The sequence below is a fragment of the Phasianus colchicus genome, chromosome 5 (genome assembly GCF_987193195.1).
Source record: "Phasianus colchicus chromosome 5, bPhaCol1.hap1.1, whole genome shotgun sequence".
NCBI classification, from domain to species: domain Eukaryota; kingdom Metazoa; phylum Chordata; class Aves; order Galliformes; family Phasianidae; genus Phasianus; species Phasianus colchicus.
Window position 1 is genome coordinate 39,850,866 of NC_143440.1, and position 19,226 is coordinate 39,870,091.

At 41.9% G+C, this 19,226-nt stretch overlaps 2 protein-coding genes across 17 annotated transcripts in view; one reads left to right on the top strand and one right to left on the bottom strand.

Moving 5' to 3' along the window:
- Positions 1 to 19,226, top strand: part of ESRRB (estrogen related receptor beta) — a 158,119-nt gene that overhangs the window by 107,480 nt on the left and 31,413 nt on the right. For 6 of the 9 annotated variants that reach the window (XM_090141414.1, XM_090141412.1, XM_031593181.2 and 3 more), the window contains one exon: positions 15,539 to 15,948. In XM_090141414.1, coding sequence (XP_089997540.1) covers positions 15,552 to 15,948 — 397 coding nt within the window. In that variant the 5' untranslated portion in view covers positions 15,539 to 15,551. Of the gene's footprint in view, positions 1 to 6,280; positions 6,967 to 15,538; positions 15,949 to 17,237; positions 18,005 to 19,226 lie in introns of those variants that run through there. The other 3 variants (XM_090141411.1, XM_031593184.2, XM_031593185.2) reach the window with 3 other exon arrangements.
- The window catches only part of LOC116228972 (uncharacterized), a 155,598-nt gene that overhangs the window by 2,782 nt on the left and 133,590 nt on the right, over positions 1 to 19,226 (bottom strand). For 4 of the 8 annotated variants that reach the window (XR_004166912.2, XM_090141417.1, XM_090141418.1 and 1 more), the window contains one exon: positions 6 to 5,553. The exons of 1 other annotated variant lie outside the window; for it this stretch is intronic. Coding sequence is in view for 3 of the 7 variants with exons in the window: in XM_090141417.1 (XP_089997543.1) it covers positions 5,346 to 5,553 (208 nt within the window). In the remaining 4 variants the exon portion in view is untranslated. Of the gene's footprint in view, positions 1 to 5; positions 5,554 to 11,147; positions 13,450 to 14,367; positions 14,465 to 19,226 lie in introns of those variants that run through there. 3 more of the 8 variants (XR_016466994.1, XR_016466995.1, XR_016466998.1) reach the window with 3 other exon arrangements.

The following is a 19,226-nucleotide window of genomic DNA, read 5'->3' on the forward strand; positions in this document are numbered from 1 at the left end:
AGATATTTATACTAATTTCAACAATTTTTCCTCGGTGGGTTGTAAAGTGAAGTACTTGTGCTGGTGCTAAGCAGCAGCATTCCTCATGAGTGAATGAGAAAGAAGTTTCATTCATGCTCTCATCAAAGTGGATAAAATGTCCAGGTCAATTTTTGTAAGTTGATAGGGAGCCAGGATTTCTGAGTTTCTGATCACATGCCAGCAGTCATTTCATTGTGATGCAGAAATAATGGGGTAAAGCTTAAAAGGCACCAAATGGAAAAGCAGATTGAAATTTCTCCAGTTCAGCTTTCAAAACAGAGGGGTTGATTTTTGGCTGTGTGATGCTCCTTGACACATGGTTAATCCCTACCATGTAAAAAGGCTGAGTAATACAGAATGACTGTTTTACATGAGTTGATGTCACAGCTTCCACCACAGTCTTGAATTCCAGAACCTTTATGTAGAGTTCCAACTTTTTGGGTGATTTAGACATAGTTTATTTGTTTCATTAAGCTGCCTCACTGAAGAGGACAACATAAGAAGTGTATAAAAACATCTCTATGTACATTAGAACATATGTGCTTTTGATTAAGTACAGAGAAAATAGACCTGCTCCGTGAAGAGCAAGCAGAGGGCTATGTGCAAGATGCAAGGAGTGCCAATGTTGTTTCATCCTAAATCTGGCTGCAACATGAAATTTTAAGCTGAGTAGAAAATCTGTTGAAGTTTATTTTGAGAAAAGTCACAATTTTTTTTTTTTTTACAGTATGTTCTTCAAACAGTGCGTGCTTGGCCAGTCAAAGAACACAAGGCAGCACACGAAAGAGTAAACAAAGTACTAGGAACAAAGCAAAACTAAGCATCTCACTTTGTTTATGCTTGTTTTGGAAATCTTACAGTACAAAACAAAATTGGACATTTTTCTGTAAGAAAATAGAAAATCTTTTTTTAACACAGTAAGTTCTTGATGAAAAACTTCTAGCAAAGTTTAGCTGTGAAGGAAAACATAAAAATGGATTGTATGGTGGTGTGGTCAGAAGACAGTTGGTATGTGAAATAGCACCCAGGGAACTGGAGATAGGATTAGGCAGTATTAGAGATAAGGTTATTGTGTAGACTGGGTCACAGGGGATTCAGTATAAAGGGCAGTCAGATGCAAGAGGAGGTCAGAATTGATCTGTATAATACAGATTTGTGAATCCAATTCCTCTCTGGCTAGCTTGCATGCAAGAAAACTGTAACTACTTCTTACACAAGCTAAGCTCTGGGCTACAGTGCTGAAGAAGGATGTTCAAATTCTGCTGCTAATCATAGAACCATTGAGGTTGGAAAAGATCTCTAAGATCATCTAGTCCGACTGTCCACCTACCACTGATATTGCCCACTAAATTGTGTTCCTTATTACCACATCTACACGTTTCATGTACACCTCTAAGAACAGTGGCTCAACCACCTCCCTGGGCAGCCCTGCTTGTTCCATTGCCACTCTTTCTGGGAAATTTTTCCTCATATCCAACCCGAACATCTGCTGGCACTACTTGAGGTCATTCCCTCTTGTCTTATTGCTGTCACCTGGGAGAAGAGGCTGACCCCCACCTCACCACAACCTACTTTCAGGGAGTTGTAGAAAGCTATAGTGTCTCCCCTGAGCCTCCTCTTTTCCAAACTAAACAGTCCCAGATCCCTAAGCTGCTCCTCATAAGACTTGTGCTCCAGTCCCCTCACCAGCTTCCTTGCCCTTTCCTGGATACATTCCAGGGCCTCGATGTCTTGTAGAAGGGACCCAAAACTGTACTCAACAGAGTACAGGGGATAATCACCTCCCTGCTCCTGCTGACTACACTATTTCTGATACAAGCCAGGATGCCACTGACCATCCTGGCCACTGGGGCACACTGCTGGCTCCTGTTTAACTAAGCAACGACCAATATCCCCAGGTCCGTTTCCTCTGCACAGACTTCCTTCCACTCTGCCCCAAGCCTGGAGCATGGGGTTGTTGTGACCGAAGTGCAGGACCAGACATTTGGTCTTGTTGAACTTTATCCCGTTGGCCTCAGCCCAGTGATCCAGTCTGTTCAGATTCCTTAGCAGGGCCTTCCTACCTTCAGGCAGACCGACGTTTCCTTCCAGTGCGGAGTGCAAACTTGCTGAGGATGCACCCAATCCCCTCGTCCAGGTCAACAATAAAGATGTCAAGCAGGACAAGCCCCTGTACTGCCCCTGGGGAACAGCAGTCATTACCACTAGCTGGATTTAACTTCATTTACCACCAGTTTCTGAGCCCAACCATCCAGCCAGTTCTTTACCCAGCAAAGACTGTAACTGTCTGGGCCATGGGGTGTCAACTTCTCCAGGAGAATACTGGGGAAAATACAGTCAATGGCCTTGCTGAAGTCTGGGTAGACTACATCAACAGCCTCATCCTCAGGCCATCACTTGAACATAGAAGCTCATCTGCCCATTACCCTATTTAACACTTTCATCTATATGCTCCATTCTTTCAAGCATAGTTGCTGATTAACGCTCTTGGTGCTCCTGAGAGGTTGTTCAGGACCATATCTCTGCTTTTCAGTTGGTGAAGCAGTGTTTTGGAGTTCTGCAGTGACGTAGCTGGTCTACAAAATTAGCATTGAGATTGGAATTAGAGTATGAGACTTTTTGGCTGCATTATGAGTACTTAGTACCTTATATCTGACTGTTCTGTGTTGTAAGTACAGAACCAGTGACTAGGAGCAATAACATATATATGGTCCTTGGGCTGTGTTTGGGGCATTGGTGCCTAGTGCTGAGGAGAAATGTAATCTAGTGCAAAACGGATCAGTGACTCTACTTCTAGATAAGACTCTTCCAATAGATTGAGCTACAAAGCAGCATGTGAACAAGGAGATCCACTCAGACCTGACCAGAGAGGTGGCTGGGGACATGCCTGGTTTGCCAAGGGCAGAGGGAGCCAGGCACACAAAGCAGATGAAGTGTGAGTGTGTGGAGTTATAGATCCTGTCCTTATGCATCACATTGATTTCATTCATTGTGTTATACTTAGCATTACGTTTATATAATGTCAGGACGTTATGTGGGTTTGTTTATTTTTAACTCATAGATGACTGGCAGTTTCAGTCTGGATGCTGTCTGGTAATGAAATGGAAGCTAGTCAAGTTCTGGTGAAAGAACAAAGGATTTTTTGAAATAACAATAAATACGCTTTCTTGACTATGTATATTACTTTGTCACCTGGGAGCTAAATCCAACACCTTACTATATGCTATACAGTGGTTGGTGACAGGACTTAGCACCACTTGCATGCTGAATGACTGGGTCAGCTTATGATACATGTTAAATTGCGTTTAGAAATTTAGGGGGGAAAAAAATTGATGGGCAAGGTGTGTTCTGCATCATACAGTAAGAGTCTGCTGCTGAAACAGCTACAGCAAGGCTACCTGGTGAAGCACATGATGTGAATAGAAGACCTCAGGCCTAAAAGCAGCCTCTTAACCAAACAGCTATGCCTGACCTCGCTGCTGGTGGCCACTCGCTGATTTGCTGTGCTGTGTTTCCCATTGCTGGTTGGCTTTGAGTGAAATCAGTTTGGGGATTTGGCAAAGTATTCCCTGGTGTGAACAGAATGCTGAATCAGTAGAGACCAACACCTGCTAAAGATCCATATCTTACCAACAGAACTGGGTACCCCTTTCTTACTCTTTTTGGTACTTCCTGCTCTATTGGAGGAAATGTCAAGGACTGACAGGGTTTCTTCCCTTCGGGTTTTCACACTGCGTATCTCATGCAGCTGAATGTGAGTGGGCCTAGGCTGCAAAACCTGCTTCAGAAATGGCCCTGTTTGCTCTGATGGATTTGCAGTGCTTACTGCTGGCTCATCACCAGACATTGATTTCCATTTCCCATTGCTCTGAACTCTTGCATGGCTCACACACAGTGAGCTCAGTCTATCTGCTATGAACTGTCAGGGGAGGTGGCTGGAGGGGATGTAGTTAGCTTTTGAGACCTCCCAACATCAAAATATTTGGCAAAGTTCTGTCGTAAATGGATTTCTGCTTCTACCTATCCCCACCTCTTGTCCAGGTGTCTCACATCTATTCTGCATGCATCTGTTCCCCTCTCAGCCCAGTACTGCCTGTCCATCTCCTTCTCCATCTATGAGTCTAATGGAGGTTGGTAATCCCGTTAGGTGCTTGCAGCAGGCGCTGCCGAATTTGCTTGCAAACGCCTGTGCCAGGTCGAGTGTCATTGCCAGCAGCACTCTTGGCGGGATGAAGGTTGCATTAGTGAACAGTAATTGAAATGCAAAATAACATTTTGATCGAGCGAGCAGGCTGTTTATTTATCAGATCAATAGCCAAAATGCCCCATCTGGAGAAGTCAGCGTGATAATAAGTGATAGCATTCCAAGGGCAAACGGAACAAGCACAGCAGGGAGGACATGTGGGCAGGGTGGGCTGGGTCACCCCAGGCTGGGGGTTGCTGAAACTTGCTTCTTTTTCCATCCCTTCCTTGAAGAGGGCGGCCCCCTCTGAGATGTGTCTGCAAAGGGCTCCAGACCTCTGGACAGAGAACAAAGAGTGCTCAAATACTAAATGAGACAGAGTGCAGACATGTAAAATCATACACGGGCTTTTCCCTCTTGTGCTCTGGTGGACATAGAGCCATGGTCAGAGTACAAGCTGCAGGTGGTGTAGCCCTGTTAGGCAGCGATTTTTTTTTCTTTTTTTTTAAATTAATTTATGTATTTTGATTTTTTTTTTGTATTTTTATTTTTTTTTTTAAATCTTTTGCTTTATTGCACTCTATTTCCTGTAAAGATCTGAACACTCGCTGTAATGATCTGAAAATATGAGATCATAGTTTGGCTTCTGTAGTGAATCTACCGGAATGGGTATCTAGGTGCATCCAGATAATGAGGAAAGAAGGAATGTCTGAAAGTGAGGAATGGGGTTGTATATATTTGTGTGATAAATTTGTGTGTATGTATAACTTGCATACATAGGTTCCCTATTGAATAAAGCCTATCTCAGAAAAGTAGTGTGTGAAAGTGCAGAAGCAGCTGTAAATCTTTGTAGATGCCTAGCTGTCCATCTGCCTGTGTTACTGTGTGTGTCTTGGCCTCTGTTTGCCCATTAGCAGGGACACTGTAAAGAATGGGACCGGGAGGTAAAACCGAGGTTGAAGATCTCACAGCTTGCTTTTTTTTTTCTTTCACATTCCAAAATATGAACAAGGAAAAGTGAAAATTTCCTAGGATGAGGATATTTATTTATCATGATAGAAAGGAACGCTTGATTATTTATTTTTAACAATGTTTAGCTGTACACTCAGTGTTGTTAATTTGTGAGGAAAATGAAGGGAATTTAAGTGCAGAATTTGTTTTGGGTGGAAGTTTTTGTTGGTTTCAAGATAAAAGAATGTGCAATATAAGCCAGTGATGGGGAAATGAAGCATGTACTTGTTCCATTACACAAATTTTTGTCTGCAAAGGGGTTTGTTGCCTGTGGTGGTCTTCTCATCTCTTGTTCTGGCAGGTAAGCAGGACATCTTGGGGTCTGAGGGTCAAGTGGGCTGGAAGAAAATGGGGACAGTCTGAACAATGGATAAATGAAGTGGATTTAAAACAAGTCATTAGGGCTCAAGGTTGGAATTTGGGTCAGCTACAACTAGCTACTTAGAGTGTTAGTCTTATTGTACTTTACAACTTCCTTAAGGGAGGCTGTGATGACAAGGGTTTTGGCCTCTTCCCAGGCAACAAACAGGACCTGAGGAAATGGCCACAAGTTGTACCAGAGGAAGGTTAGGTTAGACATAAGAAAGAATTTTTTCTCTCAGAGAGTGGTCAGGCACTGGAATGGCCTGCCCAGAGAGGTGGTGGAGTTGCTGTCCTTGGCAGTGTTCAAGAGGCACCTGGATGAGGAGCTACGAGAGATGGTTTAGTGCTTGTGGTAGCAGTGGTAGTGGGAGGACGGTTGAACTAGATGATCTTGCAGGTCGTTTCCAACCTTGTGATTCTATGATTGTAGAAAATATGCTGAATACCTACCAGTGGTGAGATTTTAAAGACTCAGCAAAAGTGAACCTGGGACAGCTTCCCTGTGCCAGATTCAGTGTTTGCTCTCGCACTATTACCTTGCTTTGTTTCTATATTATCTTAGAAATCCTCCCAGGAAAACCAGGGATTAAAAAAAAAAAAATAAAAAATTAAAATTGAAAAGCAGTAATTGTTCATTGTTATTTTACATGCTCTAATGTATGTGAAACTAATAAGTTTTTTCAGGATCCATCTAGTTTTGAGTAATGTTTCTAATGATGAGCTACTTAATTATAGATTTCTCCAAGAGCTACAGGTGGGATCTAGGCAAAGCCCATCTGTCCTGTCTGGATTGTCTTGGCAGGGGTGGGAGAAAAAGATGGAGTCCTACTGCAGCTTTAAATGTTGAGATGTAAGAAAAATTCCAAAAAAATTGGCAATCACTCAAAGTCAGAGAACTCCAGAATGCCTCCAGGCTGGAGAACATTCAAGTTCAGATTTTGTCTGAATAAACTTTGGATACCCTTTCGGTAAATTATTATTCAGAAGAAATGTTAATTCTTTCTTCATAATGTAGTCTTTCTTCATATTTCCTTCTAGGATGACGTCCTTGATAGGTAGGTAGCTCCCATCTTAAATCCTTTCCGAAACACTGGCTGGAATTAAACAGTACTTCTGTGTCTTTCTTTATATTTTTTTCTCCTATTTTTCATCATGAATTGTAGGCAAGGCTGAAGAGAAGAGTGCCTTCAGTGGATATCTTGAAATACAAGGAAGTGCAGGCTGAGGAATTTGCACAGGTGGCAGTTTTCTGTCAGAAATGCTAAGATGGTACTGAGTGAAAAAAGAGGTCTGTGTGAGATGAGACGATGGATCAGGCCAGGATACAAAAGTGAATGTGACATGAATGACTCTTCTGGAGGTTTTCCTTTCCTTGCTCAGCTGAAAAGGTGAAAGCAAAATTCTGACGTATGAGTGTTTGAAGTGCTCTACTGAATATGTTGTTGTATGAGTATCATTCACTAGTGTCTGAAGGACACTGAAGGTACTAAGAGAGATATAGATTAGAAGTGTCCTAGATAGACAAGGTATAAAGAAACATTCAAGAATAAATGAAGGTCTAGCCGAGCATTTCAACAGGGATTACTGTATCTAGCTTCACCATACGCAAGCAAAAATGTTGAATTGGTGCGAGCAATCTTCCAAATGCGGATATATTAGAGGAAGAAGGTACAGACAGCCTGGAAATGTGAAATATAGAATGACAGCAGGGGGAAAAAAGGGTGATGGTAGAATTTAGATAAACAGTGAATGGCAAGTGGATCCTGATCCTTGTTTCATAGTGGTATCAATGGTAAGTGTAAGTAGAAGCATTAGCTCAAGTGCTAAAACAATTCACTCTAAAGGAACAGCCATTAGTACACCGTAGGGCAAGGTACCTTTAAAAGGCAATGTGTTAATAAGAGAGTGAACTGATAATATATGTCACACCTCCAGATTAATTGTCACTTCATCTGTGTAATACTTCTTACCATTAACTAACAAGAGTGTTGTCTTAAGTGTGAAGAGAAATTACAAGAAGGAGAAGAGGGATGAAGGTTAGCAGGAAATCCATAATGTCTTCTGCCCATGAGAAAGCTTTTTATTTCTGAAGCAGCCTCCAGACAAGTTTGCTGTGGCGGCTTTCATCAGTGCAAGCTAACTTGGACTGGAGCAAATCTACTGATATGTAACTGTGCTCTGGTTATACTATGGGTCAAAGGGATAAAAATGTCTTCTGGGCATTAGACAAGCAAATACTATTTGTATAAGAGCCAGAGTACGTGCACTTGCTGTCCTGCATCTCCTTATCTAGCAAAAGAACCCAGCTTGGAACTCCTTTGCCCACTCCTGTGCAAGGAATCTTTTCTTCCAGTCTACGTGACAGAACTGTATCATGCCACAGCCCACTTCAGGAGATCTCATATAATGCAGTTCATCTCAGGGCTGACACTGGAGACAGGTCTTTTGGTTGACTCTTGCAGCTGAAGAGCTCTAGCACTTTGTTGGCTACCTGTCATATTTACCTTTTAGATGCTTCAGCCTCCTGACTCAAAAACTCTTTGCCTGACCTCCTCAAGTTACAAAGCAAATATAAAAGTCCCTCTCTCTCTTCAAAGCAAGTTTAAAAGGCAAGCCACGTGTGATGCATTTGTACAGAATAACCCGGGTCCAGATGCTCAGCAGAGCCAGAAGCAACGGAAAAGATTGCATTTAGAGTTAGGATGGTGTATTGCATTTATAAAAAAAATGCTGACAATTGCGCCTTGTTACAACCTGACTGTCCAGGTTGGTGTTTGTGCTGTGGAGTAGAAGTGCCTTCCACTTCAGCAAACTCATCAATGTTTTGCTAAGCTATGATTTGTGTTAGTTCTGAAGGCAAGCAGGTAGTATTTATTATGTGGCTACACTAGGGATGAATGCTTTGCAGAAAGTGTCTCTGGGTCTTGCTGTACTTTGCAGAATAGCAACATAGCCTACGCAAGCCAAACGGAGCTGCTGCTAGCAAGCACCTTAGAAACCCTTAGAAATCATATTTGCACTCCATAGAAAAATATTTATGTTGATTTGAGGTTATGACTGTCTTATCCTTTCTAGCAAAGCAAAAGGCTGTGATTTAAGTAAAACCTTCTAAAACCTAGGTATTGATACCTTGGCAATTTCTGTTTATGATCTGGCACCCAACTTGGTAATTAAGCCTGTTCACCCACGCAGTACCCAGGCTTTTGCTCCAGAGAGAAATAAAGTTTGCCCTTGGTGCAGGATATGTTCCTGTGTGACAGAAGATTCCCAGAACAGCTTCCTGGACCATGGTGGTTAGGGCTGACTATCCACAGTTACTTACTGCACAGAAGTGACACATTAGCAGATCCCATTATTCTCAGACCGTTGCATGGAAAAGGTCTGTCAGGCAGGATGAGGCAGTGTCTCTAGATGATGTTCCTCTCATTTGAGGTTCAAATAGAGCAGCAGGGCAGGACAGGCCTTGCCCCCAACAGTACATGGGAGGCTGAGAGCCAGGGCCATGCGTGAGCTGTATGTGATGCAAGTGGAGCCCACAGATGGGAACCGCTTGGCCCTGTGGTATGAACGCCTTGTGTCTGCACCCTATAATTACTCAGGTTATTATTGCAGCTGTCATGTCTAGCCTGCCATTTGGAAAACATTACTTGCTTCTGTATCTAAAAAAAGCACCTGACAAAATTTGGCTTGTTCTTGGGGTTGTGGCGAGTGTTTGAGAAGCTGATCTAGTGCTTGTCAGCCAGCTATGAGTTGTGAAGCTCTCTCATATGGCCCACAGAGGACACAAAGTCTGTCTTGCACCGATGGCATGATATGCACATCTCATTTTCACATGCAGTGCAAGTTTGTCACCGGGGTATTATTAAAATACTGATAGTAAAAATAGGCCTGTAACCATGGAAAGGTTGGATTTTCTAAACTATTTAATTGTTGGTGTTTCTGCTTATTAAAGAGTCTTTAAACTTCCATGGCTGGTCTAAAAATGTCAGAGCAATCCAAAGCATGGTTTTGTCACAGATTGGGATGTAAAGTGAGCAGATTTATACTGGCAGCCTTCTCAGTTTTTTTCAGTAAAGCTTGATTTCACTGTGAGGATTCCCCAGTTGTTACTTTTAGGACTAATGTAGAGAACCACAAGCACAGCCATAGAGCACCTGAAAGTTGCAAGCTGTACTGGCATATTGCCTGCAGGGCTCTTCAATTTATGGTAGATCATAGGACTTTTCAGAATAGAATTCTGTCTGGAGTCTATGTCCATCCGTGAGAACCACTGAAAAAGCCCATTTCTGACCTTTGCATTGTTCCTTGTACCTGTGGAAAAAAAGGTTTTGTTCTGAGGAATTTATGAGAGGTTGTTCACTTGCTCACTCATTACTCATGTTCATACTTTACACAGATATATTTCAGATATGTTTTAATGACAACTTCAGTCTTAATGTTGGAAATCTCCAGCATGCTGTGTCGGTGGCTATGTGATTTAATCAGAAAGTACTGGCAGAAGGACTGGCCTACATGGCAGAACTTCTGATGCTTATTCCTACCTTCCTTCAAGAAACGAGTATAGCACTGAGATAACCTTGTTTTTCTTGTTGAAGATAATGTATTGAGATCATCCACTAGAGAACATCAGCAGTAATGCTTCTAAACTTCCCTAGCTCCTATTCGGAGTGGAGAGAGCTGCATGGAGAACATGCAGGGTCAGATACTTGTTTTACATTGGCACTTGGAGCTGCTCAGATGGAATTAAGTTACCAAATTTGGGATATGTTAACTGATAGAGAATCCTATTGATAGTGGAAAGCTACTTTCTGTAACAGCGACAGATATTGTTCTAGCTGTCTTGAAAGCAGCTGTGATCCACCTCTGGGTTTGTCTCTTGAGGCAAGTAAAGGCTTATAGTTAGAAAATACTGATGTCATTTCCTTACCTAGAACTGGGATAATAAGATGAACATAGCTACAAATGACTATTTCTGGCAAAAGAAAAAAAACCCTCAGAAAGTGTGTAATGAACTTTGTAGAGAAGTAGCAAAGGGTAAAGGATAGAGAAAAATTGGAGAATTTTCTAATATTAAATCAATATACTGCTCAAAAGCGATAACACTAAAGGCATGGGAGCACCTAAAGTACAATCCTGACTTGGTCTAAACCTGCATTTTTACATCCAGGATCACTGAGATCAGAGCATTCTTGTCTGACAGCAGTGTGCACACAAAGGCTAACACATCATCAGTGATAAACAGCAGTGGGTTTATGAAACGAGAGTAGTCAGACAATAACCTTTCTTGATACAATTAGATAATTAGTGGGCAAAAAGGAAGCAGTGGATAGACTATCTCTGGACCATGCGTGAGCTTTTGACACAAAGCTGTGTAAGATCTTATTAGGGAAATTAGATCAAATTGGTTTTGATACAAATCCTGTGAAATGAATCATGGATTAGCTGACAGAGTATAAACAGAAGGGTTATAGACATTCTTTATCCTTCTGCAAAGGTGGTGTCCAAAAGGGTGCAGTTTTGACTCTAAATATTCTTTAGCAACCTGAAAGAAAATCTAAGAGATGTAGTTCTTAAATTTACAGCTGACTCAACTGAAAGATATTAGAAACAAACCAGTGTTTTAAAAAAATAAATCTAGGCTGAAAAATTGTGCGTTATTAAAAGGCCTTGGCTTTGATAAAACAAGTAAAAATTCATGGTGTGTGCTTTAAAGGTGATACCAGATCTACTTTAGAACAGGAAGAATCCAAATTTCATATTGAGCACAGCAAGATGGCAAAGCAGCTTAAGTTCTGAGAGCTCCTGGTGAGACAGTGGGTATGCAATGATGTGAGCTGGTGCGCAGGCTAATGGCTAGTGAAGCTACACATGGCTGGCCTGTAAGTCTGCCTTTCTGAAGAGTCTCTCCCCTGTACTGCTGTGGCATCAGTGCAGTGTGCGACTCGGGGCACCTTGCTGCAAGACCCAAGTAAGCTGGAATGAGTCCAGAGAAAGGCCACAAAGATGCTAAAGGGATTAGAGGGAATGACCTATGATGAGGAAAGGTGAAAAGAATGAAATGTTTAGAACCTCTAAGCTTGTTACATGGGCACAGAAATAGTAACGGAGTTTCCTGTGCCAGCGCTAAGGAGAGTTGGATCAAGTCTCTCTCCTTTTACTTTCCTATTAAGGTAACTAGAGCTGAGCAAAATGGCTGTTCATCACTTCGAACTCTTTGCAAAAAAATGTTCAACTGTTCTTGAAGTTCAATACATTTTTTTTTCTTGCCGGGGAACACATTGAGTCTGCTTAAAAATCACAATGGGATCTCTGTGGGACTTCCCGAAAGTCAGAGTTGGAGAGGCTTAACTCATTGTCTACTGCCCATTAGTCAACTATGCAAGTTTACCAGAGGACACAAAAGAAAAAACACAACCTCTGGAATGAGTGGATACACCCTAGCTCTGTTTCTTAGTCTGTCTTGGTGCTAAGGGCTTTTGTCTGTAAAGCACTTGTTCAAACCTAACCAGAACTTGCTATGTTTTATTGTCTCACTGAAAGGAAAAGGAGCATCCTCGACTGTAAGGACGTAGGGTTTTGTTGCTGTATTTGATTGACCACCAATTCATGTATGGCAGCCTCCGTAACTGAGGTTGTGAGTTGAGAAGTGAGTTGGTCCTAGGAGACTGATCTGACCTTTTTTTCTGTTACTTTTTCCTAGTGGACAGAAACACCTCACTGAGTCTGAGGCAAATCCAGCTTCCCATAACTTGCTGGTGACAAAACAGTGCTTTAAGTCTATCAGTTCAGAACTAAGATTTTTTTAAAGAGTAAGGTCTGTGACAGCAGTTCTGAGAAGTGTTTGCAAACAACCGCCCCGTCCTTTTTGTGATTCCCTGGTTTATGATGGCCTGGGAGAGCAGTGTTCCTAGGTAAACTCCACTGTGGCATCTTGTCTTGCAAATAGTGATTACACTTAGTAATATGGTAGACAGGACTTCCAAAAATACTTCCAAATCTGAAAAAGTGAACAGCCTCATGCTCTGACAACCAGCCATAGCAGTAGTAGCTCTGTTTTCCATATTCAGCTTTGACTTTGGGTCAGTAAAGGGTGCCATTAAGATGAGGAGGTGTACCAGGCTGAGTCTGTTTTATACATGGCTAACATGAAGAATGTGAAATGTTATGCCCTAGTTGGAGTAGATATAAGCACAGACGCAGAGGACTTCTGTCACCTCTGTTTAACCTTAATTCTCTGAAGTCCTTCTACTCCCAGTTTTCAGTATCTTTTCTAATACAGTTCAGAATCTTGTTTGTTGCCCCTTCATTTCTTCCCAGTCAGTGGATTCTGGGCTTCTTAAGAGACAGAAGCTGGGATTTGAACTTACCTGACTGAATCTGACAGTTCAGCTTACCTCCTTGTCATGCCTTTTTCATAGTGTTGTCCTCTGTCTGCCCTTAACGTTCAACTTCAGCTCCTTTTTCTGTGGAGTTCCTCGGTGCAGAAAAGATTTTGGTTTGGGGTTTTTTTTTTTGTTTTTTTTTTTTTATGGTGGTTTTGCCTTCCACTTTGATCCTAATCTCATGTTTCTATGCCTGGTGATCTTCAGGTTTTTGTATTACATATGCTCCCCTCAGGTAGAGAAAGGTTCCAGAATCTGCCCAACACAGCAGCTTTTTGCTTTGCTTTCTGCTTTTCTGGGAAAAGCATGGGGATTCATCAACTCATCACACTGTCTCTGAGTGGGACTAAACTCTTGATCCCTCTCAAGTAACACCAGGCAAAGCAGCCCAGGAACGTGAGATGCCTGCCCATAGTCTCAAGGTCAACCATCTTGCCAAATAATGGACTTGCATGATCGATTCCTGGAGATGGGAGATGAGGTCAAATGCTGACGATGAAACAGAGAAAGGAAAATCAAGAGATACTTGGGTCAAATGAGATTATAAGGATGTAGAACTATAAAGCTATTGTGTATCAGACATCAGTGGACACACAGAAATGATGTATGTAATGTATACACGTCAGTGTTGCTGTGTCACAAAATGTTTTGTCCTGTCACCTGATGGGTCAGACCTCTTGGCAGGAGGAGTTGCCATAAATACGAGGTAAATAGGCTGAAACTGAAATAGAAATGGAAATTACCCACATGACCATGGTGTGGTAACTTTAAACCAGTGGATCTTCCAAGAAGAAATTCAAGCATCTCCAGGCAGTCAAAATTCTTTGGACATGTCATCAGGAAAATCACTTGATTGCATATTTTTAGGTTTTCTTAAAAGCCGTTGACAAATTATCTTGCTGGAGAGAAAATCTGACCTCTCACATTAATACTATTATCAATTTAAAAGCGTCTGAGACAGAAAACAAAGAGTAGGCATACCCTACCCAGGAAAGAAGTGGAGGTCAATTCTTAGGATGGTAAAGGTTAACATGGACAGCCCAAAAAGTTCTGTGTTGTGGTGTTTGATTCATGCATTAATGATCTTCAAAGTGGGCGAGCAATGAGACTCTGCAGATGACAGTACATTATCAAGAAAGACTGAAGAACCCCAGAGGATTGTAACAAAGCTAGGTGCATGGATAGCACAGTGGTAGATGAAGTGCACTGTTGACTATTGCAGCATTGTGTTCCAGAAGGCATTAATTAATTTGTAGCAACTCTTGAAAAGATCTGAGAGTCTCAGTAAGTAACTTGCTGATATTGTCCGTTAAAGAAATGATAACAATTTAATTTTAAGTTACATAAGTGATGGGCTGAAAATAACATTGAAAATATGGAAATGTTGGTAGGTAATTGATGGCATACCTTTGTCTTGATTGCTGTCCAGACCTTCAGCTGGATAAGTGGTGGAGTAGTGCCAGTTTCATACTACTGAGGAGTTGGCTCATTGAATTCTTCTGGACTGAACAGAAATAGTCAAAATAGATGAAATTCAGAGATGGATGATGAAACAGATCTGAGGTTTGCAAAAACTTCTGTGTGAATGGATGAACAATTATATGGATAAGGAAAGTCTGAATTAGGAGAATTAGCAAAAGTACATGATATGAGAAAGAGAATTAGGAGATGTCCAGGGAACCTGGGCAGCTGCAAATACAGTGTGCACAATAGAAGTGATTGGTTTTTTTATTTGTTCATAGACTAAACAAGTAAGCACTGTAGCTCATTTCCATATGATATCATCAGAATTAGCAGTGTTCTAAAAAAAGACTGACCTTTCATATGAATAATAAGATTACCTTTGACTGCAGTTAATAATAATAAAAGCTTTCAAACTTGGTAAAGGTGCCATCCCTGCATATACTTTAGAGTATACTTATACTATAAGAAGTGGAAATGTGAGAGAAGCCTTTCTAGCAGAAGTCTTACACTAGTAAACAAAAGGAAGATTATTATTTAAGATTAAGCTGGATGAAGCTTTTGATCAGATCAGCTTCTTTCAGTTTCTGAGCTCCCATTTTAGTGATGTTAATGAAGAGGAAGAGTGAATCCAACATGAAAATAACACAGAGACTTGTGTATTACAAAAGAAAATCCATTCTGAATAGATTCTTCTTGCAGGGTGTGCTTGTGTAGTCTTCTTAGAGCCAGGGTGGGGAATCCTGAACTAACTGAGGATCTTTTTCATTTGGCCAGCCACAGGTAGGCTCATTTCTTTCTGCTTTCCCAGGGTTTGTCTACTCTGGGTAGCTTCTGCCTCATCAGCACTGATGCCCCTTCCAAGCACTAGCCTGTGAACGGCCTGAAATTGTGATTTACATGAATGGCCTTGACTTTCTCTGTGTGATTTGGTGGGAAGTAGGCAAATGGTTCTTAGTGATTTGTGTTGTATCCCTGAGGAGAAGCACCTGTGTGGCGTTGGAGTGCCTGAGCCAACTGGAATTGGACTGAGGTGGAAAAGGAGAGTTCTCCTTTGACTGCCCTGGAGCTGCATTTAGCCAGGAGGCCGCTGAACATCTTTGCTCTCTCTTTGCAGGCTGCTCGGCAGAATGGCCACGGAGGAGCGGCATCTCTCCTCCAGCTGTGGGTCCTTCATCAAGACCGAGCCCTCCAGCCCCTCATCTGGCATCGACGCCATCAGCCACCACAGCCCAAGTGGCTCCTCCGATGCTAGCGGTGGCTACGGCATTGCCATGGGTGGCCACCCCAATGGCCTGGACTCACCGCCCATGTTCAATGGCACAGGGATTGGTGGTGGGTCCTGCCGTAAGCGTTACGATGACTGCGCCAGTGCCATCATGGAGGATTCACCCACCAAGTGCGAGTACATGCTTAATGCCATCCCCAAGCGGCTGTGCCTGGTGTGCGGGGACATTGCTTCTGGGTACCATTACGGTGTGGCTTCCTGTGAGGCATGCAAAGCCTTCTTCAAGAGGACTATTCAAGGTACAGTGTACCAATTTTTGTCAGTCTTAACCAATGATCACAAATTCCTTAGATGCTTTGATAACCTCGATGCACGTATAATGTAGATAAATTGCAGCTCACTGATCTTGCGAATACAATTCACATAATGGTATATGTCTGAGTGCCAAAGGCATGCTGCAGATGTGTACATGTACAAGTCCAACAATATAGCTGAAAGTAGAAGTACAGGCAGGCTCTAATATCCTCAGATGCTTCGGTGTACTTACACAAGCAGACTATGTTTGAGCAAACATGCCTGAACACACAGATACTCTCTCTGCTTCTTACACTCTGTAACTGAAAAAAAGGACAGAATAATTCACCGTGCAATGGAAAGCATACTACTGGGTTGACTAAAGAACAAGCCATTGTATTGGTAGCTGGCTGATGTCAGCTCACCACAGCAACACTCTTGATTTCTGTGAAATGAAGTCCACTTTTTTTGTTGTTGTTGTTCATTGACTGGGCCAATCATACTTAATTAATACTCCATCACTAGGAATGTTCAATTCTGGAGTGAACAGAGCAATACAGGGTGCAGATTAGCATGGATCTCTACAGAGCTGACTATTTTTAGTTTAATTTTTTTAAGATTCCAGATGTATCTCCCTGCCACTATACTGCTATGAAGATGATCATTCTGTATTGCCCCACTGAGTCTTCCTTTTTCATTATGCCATGTGGAAAGGATGTCCATCCCTAGAGTATTGGCCTATGCTCTGGCAGACTTTCTGTGATTTGTCATTGCTGAATCTCCTGATTGGACTTTTAGTCGCACTTCTGACTGTCAGCACAGACTCTGTTCCTTCTCCAGCACTTGGACCCATTCTCTGTGTTTCTTTTTGGCACATTTGGGTACTAAAGGAGGGAAAGGGTATTACTCTGAAGCAAAGCCGTTATGGGCTCTTTATACAGGAAAATACTGAAAAACTAACCCCTCATGGGAGCAATACAAGAACTTCTTTGTGGCAGAGCAGAATATAGGCTTAACCTGGAGAGAGGAAAAAGAAATCTAGGAAGTTTTGAGAAGTTGAAAATGATCCAGAGCAACAGTAACTAGAGCCTGTAATCAGCCTTAGTATTATATCAGCTGATTTCATCCTAGGAAGGGAGACTGCTTCTCTCCAAGCCTTACTCCCCAGCACAGCCATATTCTCCCTGTGGTTCCCTAATTGATTGCCTGTTAACGTGTAACAGATGGGGGGAAGGAGTAAGTGGAGATTTCTCTCACCCTGTCATCAGCTTGTGTTAGCAACCGAGGCACCAAAATGCTTCAGTTCCCAGTAGTGGGAGAGCCCAGTGTGCTGTGCCAAGTGTGAGTGGTTCCAGCTACGGAGCTGAAGGCTGAGCCTAGGGAGATTGGGTAGGCAATTGCATCGCACATTTTGGTTGACTCAGGAAAATGTGAAATTCCTAGGGCTGTGCTGTAGCGCATGCTGTATCCGCTCAGCCCTGGGTATACATGGAAAAGAGCTCAAGTATAACATACAAGAGACAGGCAAAAACATTTCCAAAAAGTATTCATTCTTCAGCTGTATTACAGCCAATTTACAGACTTTTTTTGAGTTAAAAGGGTTTTTTTGAGGTAAAGTTTTGTTTTTTGTTTTTATTTTTTTAAATTAAAGTATGGCAGAGCCTGGCAGCTCTGCCTTTCAGCCAGGTGAGGCCAGGCTGTCCTCAACATCGTGAAGTCAACTGCTTTTTGACTGATGGGAAGGAAATGAGCTGAAAGCCAGCAGGGACATGGTTGGGTATCTCTGAGGATAAAATCATAGAATCATAGAATGGCTAAGGTTAAAGGGACCTTAAAGATCATTTAGTTCCACCCTCCCTGCCATGGGCAGAGCTGCCACCCACCAGATCAAGGTTGCCCAGGGCCCCATCCAGCCTCCTCCTGAGCACCTCTGAGGATGGGGCACCCATAGCTTCTCTTGGCATCTTGAAATGTGCTACTGTTGTTGCTTAAGACAGGTCTGATTTGAAAGCAAAATTTCATACTAGTTAAATGAAATGAAATAGGTCTGTCACAAGAAAGGTAATGTTTTGGATATTTCTGAATTAAATTTTTTTAAAATTCATATTCCATAGAAATCCTACATAATTCTCTCATCCAAATTTAGGACAAATGCTATGGATATGTATTCGTAATCTAACTATATTCATTCTTGTAATAGTTTGCTCAGCAGATAGAACATTATATATCAATCAAATACATTTTCATTAGCTTTTGTTTTTCAGTTCTAACTGGTAAACAGTTTTACTTCTCTGAGCATTAAACTAAGAACAATGCTATGTAACCATATGACTGCCCTTATTATTCAACATATTCATGACTATGACTGCCCTTCATCTATTTTTCATTTTCAAATAGTGAAAATTAAGGCTATTTCTAAAATGACCCATTAATATAAAATCTTAAAGCTCAGCAAAATAAACCTGAATTAAGATTTCCTTCTCTGATCTCCGTAAGTCAGTCTGTTGCGTGCTTGGAACTCATACCCATAAGGTGAAACAACAGGACTTACAAGAATTCATATTGAGGAGAATGGGGCATCAGAGAGAAGAGACGTCTTTAACATCATCTTCTGAATGGCCAGGTTGTTTATCAGGCAAAGCTTCTGCATCCGTGGATTCTCTGCTTGAGTCTTGCAAACTTCAAACTCTGTGAACATCACTACACAGCTGCCCTCACACCACTAAGGGGCTTAAAATGTGGATAATGCAGCTCAGAAGATTTATGTGGATTTATAACAGGCTTGAAACAAAATCCGTGGTCTTTTAGGGCCACCTGGTTGTATTTATAGTGATCAGCATGGCTGCTGGGAAGGTAAGAGCAGCTGAGAGAGTCCGTACATCTTCCTGAGCGCAAAAGTCTTCCACAAGTGCAGCAAAGAGCCTGTGAGATGCAGGAGGGAGGTTTGTGACCCTGCACTAGTGGCTGTTGGCAGCCAGGCTCTGTCCTGACCCTCTGTCCTTCTTATATTTCTCAGATGGAAATTCACAACAAAAATACTGTGTCTTAGGCTTCCAAACACTTTTGTAGCATGGCCAGAAAAAGCGCAGTATTTCCAGGATCTAGTGCCTGACTGCTATTTGTTATCATAGCTCTAGTACTTGAAGTCAGAAAATCATCTGCAGTCCAATTCAACTTTGTTAGTTTTGCATTTTATTTTTGCCTCAGTGCATCTGTAGAGATTGCTTTGTGCAGAAGGATCTGTTAGCTGAAACTTCAATAGGTAAATACTTCTGTGTCAGAA